Raw genomic sequence first — 16,203 nt, 5'->3', positions numbered from 1 at the left:
GGCACAGATGCAGGCTGTGCTCATTATTGATTGATTTTAGGTAGAATGTAGGGGCCTGCAGCCAAACTTCAGACCTGGGGGTGCGGCTCCTGCAATTCACTTCTCTTTATTGTGGTTACGGGTGCGTTCTGAAGCTGGCATCCGGCGCAGGTCTGTTTCGGAAGTCTACAGTCCAGAGCTGGAGGTCCAGCTGGTTACTCTGAGTCATTCAGGAGGGCTGTGCTTCTGAGCTGTTTTCTAGAGAGTTGATTATGAAGTATTGAGAGGTGACACCTGTCACGATCTCCATGGTCTGGTGGATGTATACAATGAAAACGAGTGAACCTGGGAAATGCAAGCATTGTCCACAGGCTTTTGGAACAACAAGGGGTCTCAGAAAGCCACTTCTTACTCTTCCAGATACTAGGCAGGATTTGCCTTTGTTCTTGGGTAACTGGTTGTGGAGCCAGTTGGGAAGATCCGTTGTGTTTTCCCCATCTTCAATGGGGAACTAGCCCCCTGTGTTTATTCTGATCCCTCCCCAGCTGGTGACAATGGTTTGTGTGAGCTAAGACCACAGTGCCTTTGCTGACATTGAACAGTGGCTCTCGGTTAGGGGTTCTTCAGCCCTGCTACCCCAGCGGACTCTGCCCGGTGCTCCCACTCCCAGCCCGGATCTCTCTATCTTTCTGGTCCTTGCCTAGTTGACATCAGTGTCATCACACTGCTTTCCTACGTCTTGGCTGTCAGCCCAGATCAGAAGCAGGGCCAACATTCCTTCCCCTGTGCTGATAAGCCACAGTCTACCTGTGTTGGTGATTATAGGGTGGGGCAGGCGGCCAGTGGTGGCTTCTCTGTTCATTATGCTCTGGCCTGCTCTGTCCAGGAAGCCCCAGGAGCTGGTGTAAGTAGTAGTGGGCTGGGGCCAGGAGGGCTATGTCATAAACCCACCTCCATGCTCCGAAGCTTTCTTATCTGGGAGGGGGTGCTGGTTAGTCCCTGCACTGTTAGAAGGACTGGAGATGAGAACAGAGGGCCTGCCTTCCCGGCAGTGGATCTGTGAGCTGGATGTAGGTGGCTGACTATAGCCCTTAGGAGCGATTCGTTAGCCAAACCTGTGCCCCCCCACATGTGTTCTCGCCCCATGCTTGAACACGCACGTTCCTTAGAGATCTGATAGGCTGCTCTCTGCATTACCTGCCTGTCCTTCTGTCTATTTTAAAGGGATAAATATAGATGCATTTTTATCTGGTAGAGAGGATCTTCTTTCTGCCTTCCATTTAGTCTTACTGAAATCCTTCTCACTGCAATTGATAGCTGTTTTATCTAATTCTGATAAACTTGAAGCAAGATCACTCTGGTGGTTAATAGCATGCCTTTTAGGAGATATACATATGAGCAAGAAATTTGAAACTATCTGCTGGCATGCTGGGCTGAAACACGAGAGGAAAAGATCCTTGTTTTTGGAAAGTTGTAACTCACACGGTGGCCCTGGCTGGGCACACCACAGAATCATAAGTGAGACTGTGTACCTGCAAAGGCATGTGTGTGACTTCTCAGGATGTGCGCGCGCGCACATAAAGGAACGGCTGAGGGGGTACTGCCTCCCCAGAGGAAGTGCGGGTGTGACCAGCTGGCCCCATGCCCCTTGCCGAGGGCCCTTAGGAAGGACGTGTGCCTTTTGTAAGCCCTTCTCTGAACTCTCCTTTCTCCTGCTTGGGGATCTTACGCAAGCATGGGAGGGAGGGCAGACTGTCTTAACGCTGTGCCTCGTATTTTTCCTTCAGAGAAGATGAGATGATCTTGATCAAGCTCAGGCCCTTGTCCACAGAGTCCATGGAAGGCAACAGAGCCCTTCCACAGCCAGCCACTGACCGGAGCTTTTTCCCTTCCAGAGATGAGAAGAACCAGTCCATCATAGTCAGCGGCGAGTCGGGAGCCGGCAAGACCGTGTCAGCCAAGTACGCCATGCGCTATTTCGCCACGGTGGGTGGCTCAGCCAGTGACACCAACATCGAAGAGAAGGTCCTGGCGTCCAGCCCCATCATGGAGGTAAAGCCTTCCAAACACACTTGGCCTTTCTGGCTGGAGCTTCTTTGTCCGGCAGCCAGACAGCCGGGTGACCCGCCTCATGCGGTCGCCCGCCAGAGTCCGTGGAAGCAGCTCACGGGGTCCTCTTTCCTGCCGTTCTTGCAGAGCCCCTTGTCTCCCAGTAAGGAAAGAACGCCACGGGTGCCCCTGAGAGCACCTATTTGGGAGGTGATCTCTCCTGGCAGCCTCCTTCAGGTCCCTAGTACCGAGTGGAGTGTCCTCTTCATGCCAGCCTTGTCCCCAGACTCTGCAGATGCTCGAGTGAGCATCCTTCCATCCTGCCTCCGCCTCTGTAGCTGTTCCCTCCCCTGTCACCAGCCATCGTGTGTCAGCAGGTCCCTGCTTCCCCCCAACCATCCGGGACTTTGAAGGCCCGCTGGATCAGGAGGGCCGTGCGCATGGGCGCGGGAGGCCAGGTGGGGGGAAAGGTAGAGCCAAGAGCTCTGTGACAGCAGGGAGCCTGCTGATCCTCGGGAAGCAGTTATCTAGACGGCATGAATGGCCGGGGCCTTCTGTCGCTCCTCCACGCCCCAGCCCCAGAGCAGTCAGCACAGGTACAAGGCCAGAGACGTTTCCTAAAACTTCAGTCTTGCTGTAACTCCCCAGTGTCAGGGTTGGAACTCCATTTCTCTCTTTCTCTCTCTTTCCTCCATAAAAACTTAATTCTGATAAAGTAAATCTAAATGGGTATGCGGGTCCCTGGGCCAGCTTTGATTTCCTGCCTCTGAAGTAGAGGCCCTTGGTTATTGTCTGGGTTACAGTCTGGTGGGACCCCCGGCAGCCCAGGGCTGCTCCTTGTTTTAGGAAGAAGAGATTGAGTTGAGGCCAAAAGCTGCCAAGATAGTATCAGATTCTCTGCAGTGCCTTGAACCAGGTCATTTAAGACCCAAGTCGCCAAGGTGATTAGTCTTTCAGGTCGTTTTGGAGCTGAGGGAAACGAGAACTTGCCGGGACCTTCCTAGATCACTCTCTCGCCCCACCCCCTTCCTTTACCAAGTGCTTAACTAAAGACTGAGCCTCAATTCCTAGGAATTCATTGTTTTTTGTGGGTGTAATCTGCCTACACAGTTGGATTATCTGGAGAACTTTGATTCTCTGTTGACTAACAGGACATAACATAATCATTAACAATTCAACAAAAGCAAGTTCATGGAAACTTGGAATTCTATGGAATTCTTACCTGGATTGGAGAACGGTTAGTAGAGTTGGAGGCATTTTTACCGAAAAGATAGGAGCAAGAAGACTTTTATTATCTTATAATGGTTCTTAAACTCAAGTGCATATAAGTCACCTGGAGGTCTTGTTAAACCAGACGGTAGGGCCCCAGTCCCCCCAGAGTTGCTGATTTAGGAGGTCTGGGTAGGGTACCCGCAGTTTGTCTTTCTACAGCCTACTGATAATTGTTGCACATTTGGGTCTGTTTCTTAACAGGCTTTTCACCGAATATTATAAGCCTTTTCTCCGTATCATTGAGGATTTTTATGAACTGCCTTCTTAGCAGCAAACATATTAATATTGTCAGACCTGCAACTAGTTAGTAGCCCATTTGTTCATAGCATTTATTCTAAGCCCAAGGTTGGGGCCTGGCCGTAGCCTCAATTCAGAATGTAATGGTGGACCATGGCCTGGCCTGCCCGAGACCATCCATGCACCTAAACGGAGGCAGTTAAGATTGTGCTCTGTGATCAGCATCGTGTTTCATCTCAAATGGGAGTCAAACAGGCTCTCAGCTTCTCCTTTGCCCCTGAGTTTCAAAACTCAGGACATTTTAAAGGTAATGTTTCAAAGACCCAGAGTGCTGCCTCTTTTAAGAAATAAAGAAGGTAATTTTTCCGGGCAAAACAGAGAAGGGAAGAAATCTGTTACATCTCCGGTGCCTGGACAAAGTAATTTAAGTCGAGATGAGAATTTAATGAAAGATCACCCCATTATTAAACATGTATGAGACACAAGAGGATTTTTTAATTGATTTATTGTGGTTAAACATACATAAAATTTACCCTTTCACTATTTTAAATGAACAATTGAAGGGTCTTAAGGACATTCGTAGCGTTGGGCAACCATCACCATCATCCATTTCTAGAGCTCCTTAATCATCCCAAACTGTACCCATTAAAGAATAACCCTGTTCTTCCCCGCCAGGCCCTGGTAACCTCTATTCTACTCTCCGTCTCCAAGAATTTGCCTGTTCTAGGCACTTCATATACATGGAATCATACAGTATTTGTTCTTTTGTGTCTGGCTTAATGTTTTCAAAGTTCATGTGTATTACAGAATGTAGGAGTGTCCCCTTCCTTATTATGGTTGGATGATACTTTGTTGTGTGGATAAAAACACGTTTTGTTAATCCATCCCTCTGTGCATGAACTGCTTGGGTTTCCACCTCTTGGCTGGTGTGAACAAGGCCACTGGACAATGGCATGCAAGCCTATGAGTCCCTGCTTTGGGGGTGGTTTTCAAATGATGGAGTCTGTCTAAAACAACCTAACATGTTCAGTAGCTCTTACATCGTGAATGGACTGGTGCACTGCTGGGGATTCAGGGTCCTTTGGCATGGGAGAGGTGGGGAAGCAAAACGACACCCCAAAACATGCAAGACGTGGTTCTGTTGCTAAGGTCTAGAGGAGGAGTGTGTGCACGGAGCAGCCTCCTTGAGCCTGATGTCACGTAAAGGAACGGTGCAGTGGTTTGGGCTCACGACATTCAATTTCTGCCTTGTGGCAAGGCGCTACTTTGGAAACTCTGTGGGTAATTCCGTAGGGCTCCTTCTGTCAGATGATGGAATCTGGTCATCATGGAGATTGTCCCTTGAGTTTTTAAGTGATCTCTTTGAGAGAAGTCTTGACAGAAACATGGCAAGGAAGCATTATAGCCAAGAAGAACTCTGGGCGGGTCAGAAAGTGTTTCTGGGCCGAGTAAGAGCAGCTTCTGCAGCGCCAAAGTCTGCCTCTTCACAACTTGGGGGTCTAGGCGGGCCCGTGTGTCAGGAAGCCCAGTCAGCTCTGTGGCTCCTCAGAAGGTTGGAGGCAACACCAGGCAGATCTTCCCCGGGGGCCAGCCAGTTCCTGATGACCCGGCTCCCGTCCCGACCAAGCAGTCCGCCGTGCTCCCGCGCCATCTCCTCCTTTCCGCAGCCGCCTCCCAGGGAGACCGTCGAGGACGGTCCAAGGAAACGGAATCCCCAGTGAGCTGCACGAAGTGACAGTGGCTTGAATGAAAGGCGACTTGAGGGTGGGTTGGGATGATTCATTCCCGACGCCAGAGGTCTCTGACCCTGCTCCGTGTGAGCTTGCCGGCATCCGGGAGTGGTTTGTTCACGAGTCTGCGCTGGCTGAGAGACTGTTAGAGCAGAGGCAGAACCAAGCCCAGGTTGGAGGGGTCACGTGGCTTCTTGGGGTGCCCAGCGCCTACACCACACAAGGAGCCAGAGAATGCCCCCATCCCGGGAGAAGGAGGAGACTGTGAGGGTACAGTGAGCAAAAATCATCTAAACTAAGACCAGTTACTATGTAATTCGGGGATTTAAGGTTTTTCCTTTTGAGCTAAAGAAACCAGGCCTGCAGCTGGTTCATGTAAGCGTCTGTGCCCACACTCACTCACGCAGCACGTCTCTTATCTCACGTGCAGCACACTCTCGCCGCTCCGCACGTGCACACTTGAGCCAGGCCAGGGCCGTAACTGGAACCCCTCCTCCTCCCCACTAGCAAAACTCGACTCCCCCTTTAAGACCCTTGTCAGCTTACACCCCTCCAAGCCGCTCGCTCTGCCGGCCGTGGGTAACTGCTCCCTGCTCTGCACCTCCACACGTTGATACGTCCTTCGTTGTTGTATAATCCTCGCTCTATGGAAACTACTCCATTTGTTCTTCCTATGTTTGTGCACGTGCATGAACAACAGAAGGTGGTTCTCTTATGTACTGTGTGAATGGTAGTGGATTTTGTCATTTTGCAACTCTCCCTCAACATCTTATAAATTTATCCACGAATCATGCTCTAGTTTGCCTATACCGGCTTTATAATGTCCCGTGGTGTGAATCCACTACATGTTATGCATTCCCTTACTAGTGGGCATTGAGGATGAATTTTTTTTATTAGTAATTACAACCTGTGCCAGAGATTTCTGTGCTTACTCACGTGTGCACTACATGTTTTTCCAGGTAATATCTACATATTAGTAGTAGACTTGCTGAACTGGGAGGTGCATGTGTGTTCCGTTTTACTAGATAGGTCCAGTGACTTCTCAGAACAGTGGTTCCAGTTCCCATTTGAACCAGCAACATGGGAGAGTTCCCTTTCCTCACATTCTCCTCGTTTTGTCGTGTCCGAGTTCCTAGTCCTGGCCCCTCCCCATTTGAGTTTGCTGTTCTCCAGAGTCCAGTGAGGTTACCTTTTCTCAGCACTTGATCTTGTGAGTGTCTGCCATGAATTTCCTGTTTATACCATTTGCTCATTTTCCATGTTGTAACCACTTCGGTTATGTCTGCTTTTTTCCCTGGTCTGTGGGACTCAAGGTTAAAACCTGTTTTTCTTTTCTCATCTATGATAACTCATCAAGACATTTCCTGAGTCCGTGGGAAATCAGAAAAAATCTAGCAAGCGTTTAAAAGATGCAGAACTGCCCATGTGTCCTTCACACACAGGATTTAGGAGTCCTAGGGTAGAGTTGATGGGTTGGGTCATAATAACCTCTTCTCTTCATGGGTGCCATTACATATTTTTAAAGTACTTCTAGATCTGTCACTTCTCAAAGCAACCTAGTGAGGTAAGGAAGTTAGACCTCTCTAGATCAACTGTGATCTCTAGACCCTGGGCAAGCTTTCCCCTAAGCCATCACAAGGAGTGGTGTCAGGTTTGGTAAAGGCTCTTGTTGCCATTTTACGAATTATGGAGTTTGAATATTTTGAAATTTTTGCATTGAATTGTATTCGTTGAAACTAGATGGTCTTTGAGAATGTTCCACAAACCAGACTTTGCCGGTTGTATCTTCCTGATGCTGATTAACGTGTTCCTTTGTCCTCTGTGTTTCCTGTAAAAGGGCTGTAACATTCAGAAGCTTGATTAAATTAAGGTTGGATTTTTGGCAAATGTTCGGGCCATCACACCAGGGGGACCTGGATGGGAGGTGGGTGTGTAGAGTGCAGGTGCCCTCAGACCGGACGCGTTCTGTAGTGCAGAGCTAGGCTTGGGTTTCTGTGAGCGAGCAGCTGCATGACTCACGGCCTCGCCGGACTCATCTCAAGAATGGGAATGGGGCATTTTCGTGAGGATGTGTTATTGGGATCTTTAAGCAAGGATTTGCTTTCAGCTGCCCTGTTTGCCTTGTTACAACAGATCCCAGCTGAGCTTGTGTAGTTTTGGAACACCGGGAGGCACTAGTGGCTCTGTGGCTTGGATCCGGCTGAGAAGGGGCGGAGGCACAGTCTGGGTTTGGATCTTCTTTCAGCCTCTCCGTCCCTCAAATTTCATAGACAACTTTTTCAAGCGTTTCAACCACCTAAAAATGTAAACGTGTGAAATGGATTAAAGTTAAAATGGTAATATATTCATTACCGATCCATTAGCAATGCGATGCTTTGTAGAAAGTGAATAATCGTGCCAAGCCATTTAGTCCCTTACTTTTTAAATTCTCATCAGGTGTTTTGAACTGTGCCCCTGCAGCTGCATGAGAAAAGGTATCCAGAGGGTGAGGGCTTCCTGATACGATCTAGTGATGAGGTTGGTGTGGATCTTGGTCTCTTTCTCGGAAATACCATTTATCAGTTAGGAATGACATTTTCCTGCTTCGTCATGGAGATCTGATTAAAGCACGGGAAAGTTTGCCTTTCTCACTTCAAGCTGAGAGCTCTCAAAGACTGGTATTGGTTTGGTAAGCTCAAGCCAGTCAGCATGTGATTCTCCAGACCTTTTCTTCATGGTCCCAAGGTGACTGCTCCAGCTGCAGCCATCACCATGCACATTCCAGGTGGGATCACTGGAAAGAGTCCACCAGTCAGCTCCTTACTCTCACTGGCCATCCTTAGGAGTAAAGGAGGCATGGAATGAAGTTTTGTGTTTAGCTCTGCTCATTGTCATCCCTGCAGCGGAGGGGGGCTTTGTAAGGAAGAGGAGAGAGAGCTGCGCACGCACACACACCACCTAGAAACCAAGCAAGCTTTCCTGGTTTTGCATACCTCTTGTGTGATCTCTGCAGGCCATCGGAAATGCCAAAACCACTCGCAATGACAACAGCAGCCGATTTGGAAAGTATATTCAGATCGGCTTTGATAAGCGGTACCACATCATTGGGGCCAACATGAGGACCTACCTGCTGGAGAAGTCCAGAGTGGTCTTCCAGGTGAGTGGCAGGAGTTGGGTCTTTGTGTACTTTTTCCCCAGGAGTGATTGCTCACTTGCTCCCTGACCCACCCACTCCCTATGCCCAGAGAGAGCATCTCCTTTTTAGGATACACTTGACCTTTAGCTTTTCTCTCTTTATGTCGAAAACTATTCATGTGAAGACCATGGACATCAGGCCTGGAAATCTGCTCGGTATTGTTTTGAAGTTGGTATTGTTTTTAGATTCAGTCAACAAACCTAATGAGTGCCTGTTACATACCAGCCCTGTGCGTGATACCGGAGACACAGGGACAAGATAGTCCTGTTCTTTGTGGATTTGAGAGTCTTAGGGGAAGGTTGTGGGCTTCAGCTTCCCCAGGAACCTCCTTACTTTGTAGATCCTATTTAAACAAACAAAAGAAAGCTCACTGCTAGGACATCTACTTAGCCCCAAAACAGTCCTCCCCCAGCCCCCTTTTAGTGTCCTGTCCCCGACTTGAGATGACACACGTCCCGGTCTGAGGTGGCCCCACACCCCTACATTCAACTGCCTGTGGAGGGGACATCCTGAACAGCTTCAGCTGCTTCTCAGAGACGTCCCTCTGCAGGCTGATGCTTAACAAACATCTAACGAATTTTTTAATCAGCTTTGTTTTTCCGTTTTTCTGTTCAGGATCTCTCCCCACCTCCCAAATTTGGTTCGACGGCCCCAAATCCTCATCTCACAGCAGCAAAGCAAACAGCCTGTTGTGCTGGGTGGAGGTCAGGGCTGCCTGTGGCTCTGGCCAGAGTCTTTGCTGAACACCCCTCAAGCCTTCCTCTTCCTTTGCCCAGTCCTCCTAAAGCCCCGCCCCCCGCCACTCTTTGACCACACCCGCCCCCCTCCCCACTACCACTCTGCCAGTTTAAGGCTGGTGAAGCCCGAGTGTCCGCTGTGAGTCCTCCCTCCGTCTAGGACCTTCCGTGGCTGCCCCAGCCTGACCTGATGGGCAAGGGCAGAGCTCTGACTTAGTTCCCAGCCTCCCAGAGAGGACAGGGAGCCTACCGTAGGCCAATGACAGTCTATGCGGCCTGAGCCAGGGAGCAGGGACATCCATACGAGTGTGTGGGAGTTGGCAGCCCACCCTGTGGAAGAGCAGAGAACAAGAAGAAAATAGGAGAGAGCTAGAAATCCTTAAGCTCGAAGAAGGAACATAACCGTGAATGGAACATCTGGGGGTGGGCGTTGAAGGTGGCAGAGCTGTGAGGGAAGACGTGGGCACAAGTCTTGACCACGGTCATCCCCTGCGAGTGAGGGGATGATCGCTGGGGTCATTGTCCTAAAGCTGTTGGGCTTGTTTCCTCCTGCAGGCGGACGGTGAGCGGAATTACCACATTTTCTACCAGCTCTGTGCTGCTGCCAGCCTTCCAGAATTCAAAGAGCTTGCGCTAAGTATGCAAATGTGGGTGTGCCTGTCCTCGGGGAGGGGCTGTGTGGCCATGGGGTACTGCCCGGGGGTGGAGGGGCTCTGCACAGATCCCTCCGTCCTGGGTTCTTGTCCCAGCTCTGCTTCCCATGCGAGTATGTCCCCGTCCAGACCTCTTTGAGCATCTGTACCCAATCGATAAACTCTGGCCAATTGTCCCCAGGCAGCTTGCCACAGAAAACCATTTGAGAGGGAAAGGGGGGGGCGGGATAGTATTTTACAGAGCACATAAGAATTTCCATGCATTATTTTGAAAAATGATCACACTTCAGACAGCATAAAAAGGCCGTCCCACCATGAGGATCTAGAGATTTACCCAGTGCAGCTCATGTCATTGTAGCCGGGGAGTTGTAAGTCCTCCTCAAGGATAGAGCTGAAGGGAAGGAGGGGGTGAGCGGCTGGGGCAGGGCTGAAGGGAAGGAGGGGGTGAGCGGCTGGGGCAGGGTGAGGATGGCTGGCCCGGGGCAAGGGGGTGGGGGAAAGGGGCTGCTGAGTATTAGGCCCCAGGGTGTGCAGACCTCCCCATAGCTGGTGGGGCACGGTGGCATTGGGTGGCACCCGGGCGGGGGGGGAACGCTGCAGTGGTAGCCGATGGTGTGAAGATCTGGGTGTCTAGACAGGGGTCAGTTGACCCTTATGTGTCTGTGAGAGAAACCGACCCCTGAGGCTGTCCACGGCCCAGATCCTAGCTGTCTTCAGGGCCCAGTGCCAGATCGACCTCTGACAGCCCCAGCCCATACCCCTCAAGGCTGACACACACCAGGTAGTTCCAACTTCGGTCTAACTGCCCTCCTAACTCTCTGCTTTACTTATGGATTCCTACCACATTTGGTGCCTGGGTCATGCGGGTCAGCACTGGGTCCTTGGTCCATGCATTGACGCCTACAGACGTGGTGTGAGGTTCCGGGGATGGAGCGCTCAGTGTACCGATTGTGGGGCCTGCCTTCGCTGAGCTCACGGCCCGTGACCATGCAGGGTGGGAAGGTTGTGCTGAGGGAAGCAGAGCCGAGGTGGGTGGAAGGTTCCCAGGGGAAGGAAATTGAGAACCAGAGGAGGAAGCCCAGGAGGGCATGCTACGCTGCTTTTCTGCTGAACCGGACTCCATGTTTGCAAGTCTGCCTCTCCCCCAGTGAAGCTGTAAACTCCTTGGGAGGGACGGGCACAAGACTTGTTGGATGCGTCCCTCCCGGAGCTGGCAGCTCAGGCTCGGGTGTTGGTTTATGGCCACAAGCGACCAGGAATGCAGACCTTTGCGTTGATGAGCTCTCAGGTTCAGGGGGAGGCCGTGTTGTGAGCTCATGGATGCCTTGGCTGTGAGCTCTGAAGCCTGACAGTTCCACGATAACAGTTGGGGGTTGGAAACACGAAGTAAATGAAAGACTAGCCAGGGGTTCCTAGTGGACAGACCGCCTTGTCTCCTGCCCCCTTCCCTTCAGCTAGAACATGCTCCTCAACTGAGCAGAAGTCCCTGTGAGACTCTTTGGCCCAGCGAGGGGGAGCGGAGGGACACTCCATCCATACTTCCCTCTGCTCTGTTGATGGTGGTCTGTTGCATGAAAGTGACCTGAGGATGAAGATTTTAAAAAGCAATACTCCCATGAATCATGGGTCAAAGTGTAAATAAATCATGGTAAAAAGAAGTATAATGGGCTTTTTATTTCCTTACATAGAGCCTTCAAGTAGTAAGGAATAAATTCTTTATTTTTCTCTTCCATGGGTATGTGGAGAGTCTTCTGAACAGCCTTCTTGCTTTGCACAGTTGGAGCGTAGCCTCCCAGGTGAACCAGCCCGCGGCGGGGCCCCTGATGGTCCCCTGCTCTCTAAGCACTGGCCTCACGCCTCCTCTGGGCTGTACACGGTTCGGTGTCTATCTGGTGAGCCAGTTACTGGGGGCTTTTGTGGAGTATTTCTCCTTGGAAATGTGAACTAAGGGGAGGCCCACACTGGAGGAGAGCTGTTGCTCTGGGACGGGACGGTCAGCACTGGCTTCACGGGCTGGAAAGGAGAGCCTGGATCCGGGGCCACTAAGCTGATGGCAGGGGACTGTCTCCTGTTTATGAGGGTCTGAAGTGTGACAGTGACAGAGCTGATTGCACGCCTGAGAGATGATCATCTCGATTGGATTCATTTAGTAGAGTGAAGCTGTGATTGCCCCGGGTGGGCCCTGCAGGGATGAGCCCCAGCCCGAGGAAGTTCCCCTGTGGGGCCCGAGGTTGGGAACTAGCAGCAGGGAAGGTGGGCGGTCAGTCTGAGTCAGAACATCAGCAAGGGGCTCCTGGCTTTTGACAACAAAGGGTCTCAGTAGACACTGAAAATGCCCCCTTTCCTCCAGCGGAGAGGTCTGGTGTCCTGCGTATTTTTCTGATGTGTCAGCTGATAGATTTCGATAACGAGTTAGGTTGTGTTTATGGGAAAGCCCTATAGTAAACAACCATCTCCACGTTAGGGTGGTCAGGTAATGGGCTCCCAGGCTGGCCAAAGTCTGGGGGAGCCCGGGTAATCCCTTCCAGCCCTATGTTCCTCAGTTTGCCCATCTGAAAAATAGGAATAAATATGTTCAGTCATCCTAACATGCCCCTGCAAAAATCATCAAAGGAAGTACTTTGAAAGGTGAGTGAAAGGAAGAATGATGCTTTTCTTAAGCCTTTGAAACTCCTCTGTTCTGTGCCAGAGCTCGCAGGGGGATTCCATAGAAAAGAGCTGAATTTACCACCCTCCACAGAGACCTGCTGTGACTCCCTCCATAACCATTTGCCTTTTCTGGGGCTGTCTGCAAGCCTGGGGCTGAAGTCCTTCCTCTCCCACACAAGAGCCTTTAGTCATCAGGGTTTGGGTTACTTCTCCGGGAAGCTTTCCCTCGTAAGCTATGGCTGATACCCTGCTCTCCATGCCTGTGGACAGTGTAGTCTGATGGTCCAGCCTGGATTGTGTGGGGCAGGGTTTGGGTCTGAGTTGGGCCACTTCCTAGCGGGCCTGGCAGTGTATACTCAGTGGAGGAGTATGGCTTGGAGCAGAGGATGTGTGGTGGGAAATGGAAGAGACCAGAAAGGAGAGGTAGGTGGGCTCAGCATGGACCCAGATTGGCCGTGGGTGGGTAGAGCTGAGGAACGACCGTCAGGAAGGGGGTGGATCAGGGACAAGACGTGTGAGAGGACGGGCAAGCCCTGAGTCTGGATGGACATGTGGAGCCTGTGGTTGCTTCACAAAGAGCCCAGGAGGTTCTTTTAGAGTGTTTGACCTCTGGCTTGAGGGCACTGGGGCGGGAGCGGGAGTTTTCTAAAAGGCTTTAAATGCGTGTGCAGTGCGATCAGTTACCAGCAGCGTGAAAGTGGATTTGAAGGGGCAGGAGTGGGGAGACTGGGTTAGTCTTTGGCGACAGTCCCCAGACGACAGGTGTGTGCAGAAAGTCAGATGTAGACAGTGGTAGTCGGAATGGAGCAAGGAAAGAGACCCAAGACATTTGTAAGGGGTCAGAGTGGCAGCTCAAGGTGTCACAGGAAGACTGGACATGGCAGTGAAATCGCATCGAAGCCTGTTGAGCTGATGTGAGTTTGACCACACACATGCAAGGGAGATAATTTCACCGTCTTTACAGAAGAACAGTAGCCAGTGTCCAGCTTTGGCATCTTGTCAAAATCAAACACCATAAATTTAGAAATTCCAAACACTGGGCAGGGTTGTTTTACACAAAGGTTTTGCATTTTGTGGAAAATGTGATTTGGGGGGTAATCTCGATGAGGTACACTTGTTGTCCTAAATGCCAACCTCCAAGCCTGCTGCGTGGATACTGCCATGTCTTATTGAGTTACTGCCCTCTGCGAGGGTTGGCTCTGAATTCTCAGGCAGACCTGGGACTTCTCACCAGTTGTGTCCCAGGTGCTCTCTGAGGCCTGACTGAGAGGAGCCGAACCGGAGGTGAGATCAAACACACGAGGATCTCAAGGTTCATCTCTTCGTGTGCCTGAAGAGCTCAGGGGGTGCCCCAACTCAGTAGAACAAATGAACAAAAAACCATGTCACCTTGGGCACATCATTGCCTCTCTGTCAAATGAGGCTGTCACACTCAGCTTATCGACGGTCCTGTAAGTCTGTGATTCTAGGGTGCATGTAGCTCTCAGTGTATATCAGATCCTTTTTAAAAGGATTTATTTACTTTAGAGATGGAGTGTGCGCAGGGGTGGGGGGGCAGAGAGGAGACAGAGGGAGCATCTCAGGCAGACCCTGCACTGAGTACAGAGCCCAACACAGGGCTTAATCCCACGAGCCTGAGATCATGACCTGAGCTGAAACCAAGAGCCAACTAGGCATCCCTCAGATCCTTTTAAAAGGCAAATCTGTGGTAAATCCTGTAAACTGAACCACCTGTGACTTTTTATGGTCACGTGTTTTTGTGTACTGGTTTTATGCAAACACAGCAATGCATCCTGTTAGTGTAGTGCTCTGTGTCTCCTTACCCAGTTTTCTCTCCATTTGCCATTGTCAGTAAAGATGATATTTTATAAGGATTGCACATTCAGCTGGGAATAAAATTTTTGTCTGGGGTGAGTAGAAATCTTCATGGGTCGTGATCTGTGGGTAAACCGGGATCAAGCTTCTTTCCAATGCCTGATGCTTTTCCTCCTCGCCTCTCATAGCATGCGCAGAGGACTTCTTCTACACATCACAGGGAGGAGACACACACATCGAGGGCATTGATGATGCTGAGGACTTTGAGAAGACGCGACAAGCCTTCACACTCCTGGGTAAGCAGCTTCTGAGTGGGAAAAGGCCCAGACGATTGACTTCATGGAGAGTAGAAAAGCACGACAGTGTCCCACTTTGCCAAACTTTGTAAGCCCACGAGGAGCCCTGTTGCCCTCGGTGAATGTTGTCCTACTCTTAATTCATCCCAATCCTCACACTCCAGAGTTTAAGACTTGTACCTTTGTTGATCTGTCTTAAAAATAAGCATTTGAGAGTCATGTTCTTAGGCACTGCAAAATGGTCCTTTCCACTTCCTCAGGCCACCAAAGCCAGTGGAACAAAATGGAAAAGAACCACATCTTCTTGTGCCGTGGTCTGGGGCTAGACCGTGTGTTCTAGCAGAAAGAGCATGTCTTTAGGACCAAACCAACCCATGCACCACGGTCCTGGGATCCAAGCTGGAAGCAGACCATGAGGGTCTGGTAGTGTTCTCTCCTATACAGTGCTGTTCTGTCACCACTTTTTCTATAGAGAGCCTTAGTGGAATTCTTTAAGAGCTCTCTGTTCTTCTGGTATTGCTCCTTGGCCTTTTGGCTAATAACATCAAGTGTCCTCCTGGGCATGAGGGCCATATTTCAAAGCCAGATATTTCAGTGACTCGTGAGAGAAACTCCTCTCCCCGGCCATTTTTTTTTCCCCTTGCCATTTTTGAGGAAGAGGAGCCTGAGTGGCAGAGTGGAAGGCAAGCCTTTCTTCATGGGGAAATTGAATGAGTTAATTCCTGGGACCTGCAACCAGAAAAAAACAGAGCTTGGAAATTCAGCCTGAAGCTCAGGGAACGGCTCAGGATCGCCCCTGTGTTCCCCCAGCCCCTTCTGTGACCGAGGTAGACATCTGGTTTCTGAATCGTGTGACTACTTCAGAGCTGCATTTCTTAGGTCCTTTGGTAGGAATCCAGGTGGTCTCATCCAGTGTCCAAATAAAACTTGTCCAAACTGGACATGCCCTAATCTCTGTGTGGTAGAAGCAGGGCTTTGTGGGCTGAAATCAGAGCGAGCGCTCTTCTCTTCTCTAAGTAACCGGTGGGTAGACATACTTTGTCTTTTGTACCCACGAAATAATGACCTAAAAGCCACGCTCGTTATTCCGATGAACAATATCGGTTAGCTAGAGCAGTAGTTGATGATTATAAAAAAGGTGTTTAAGACGACTTTAGGGATGCAGAAGTATCAGGTGCAGAAGGGCAAGGAAGAGTAGCAGATAGAGGCACTGTTGCCAGGCGGACATTCCAGCCCCTTCCGGGAGCATGTGGCTGCAGGATCAGGAAGCCTGCCCGTGAGGGATCCTGCTGGAGGTCATGGACCACGGCTGGTCTGCAAGGCAGCCTGCATTCGCCACAGCACTTGCTGGGACCAGAAGCTCTCAGAGGCAGCTGCTAATGCAGAGAACATGGCCTGAGGGCACCGCAGTCACTCGTCCGGGGCCTGGCTATGCTGCCGCGATGGTGGTGGACAAGAACCGAGAACCCACATGTCCTCTTGCTGCTGTTGTAGGACTCGGTCACTGTGGAGGTCTTTGGGCAAGCTGGCCGTTCTGTCGGTGGGCAAAGGGGAAAAGTTCACCAGGTCTCGATCCAGTATCCCAAAGCGGGGCGGATTTGAGACTGAGAG

The 16,203-nt window shown here is 50.6% G+C and overlaps 1 protein-coding gene across 1 annotated transcript in view; it reads left to right on the top strand.

Annotated features, from left to right (window-relative positions):
- The window catches only part of MYO5B (myosin VB), a 340,313-nt gene that overhangs the window by 195,277 nt on the left and 128,833 nt on the right, over positions 1-16,203 (top strand). The window contains exons 5-8 of the mRNA XM_059409632.1: positions 1,875-2,031; positions 8,260-8,403; positions 9,735-9,816; positions 14,485-14,592. Coding sequence (XP_059265615.1) covers positions 1,875-2,031; positions 8,260-8,403; positions 9,735-9,816; positions 14,485-14,592 — 491 coding nt within the window. The remainder of the gene's footprint in view (positions 1-1,874; positions 2,032-8,259; positions 8,404-9,734; positions 9,817-14,484; positions 14,593-16,203) is intronic.

The sequence above is a fragment of the Mustela nigripes genome, chromosome 8 (assembly GCF_022355385.1).
Source record: "Mustela nigripes isolate SB6536 chromosome 8, MUSNIG.SB6536, whole genome shotgun sequence".
Lineage (NCBI taxonomy): Eukaryota > Metazoa > Chordata > Mammalia > Carnivora > Mustelidae > Mustela > Mustela nigripes.
Note: the sequence above shows the minus strand (reverse complement) of the source record. Positions and strands in the feature narration are given on the sequence as shown.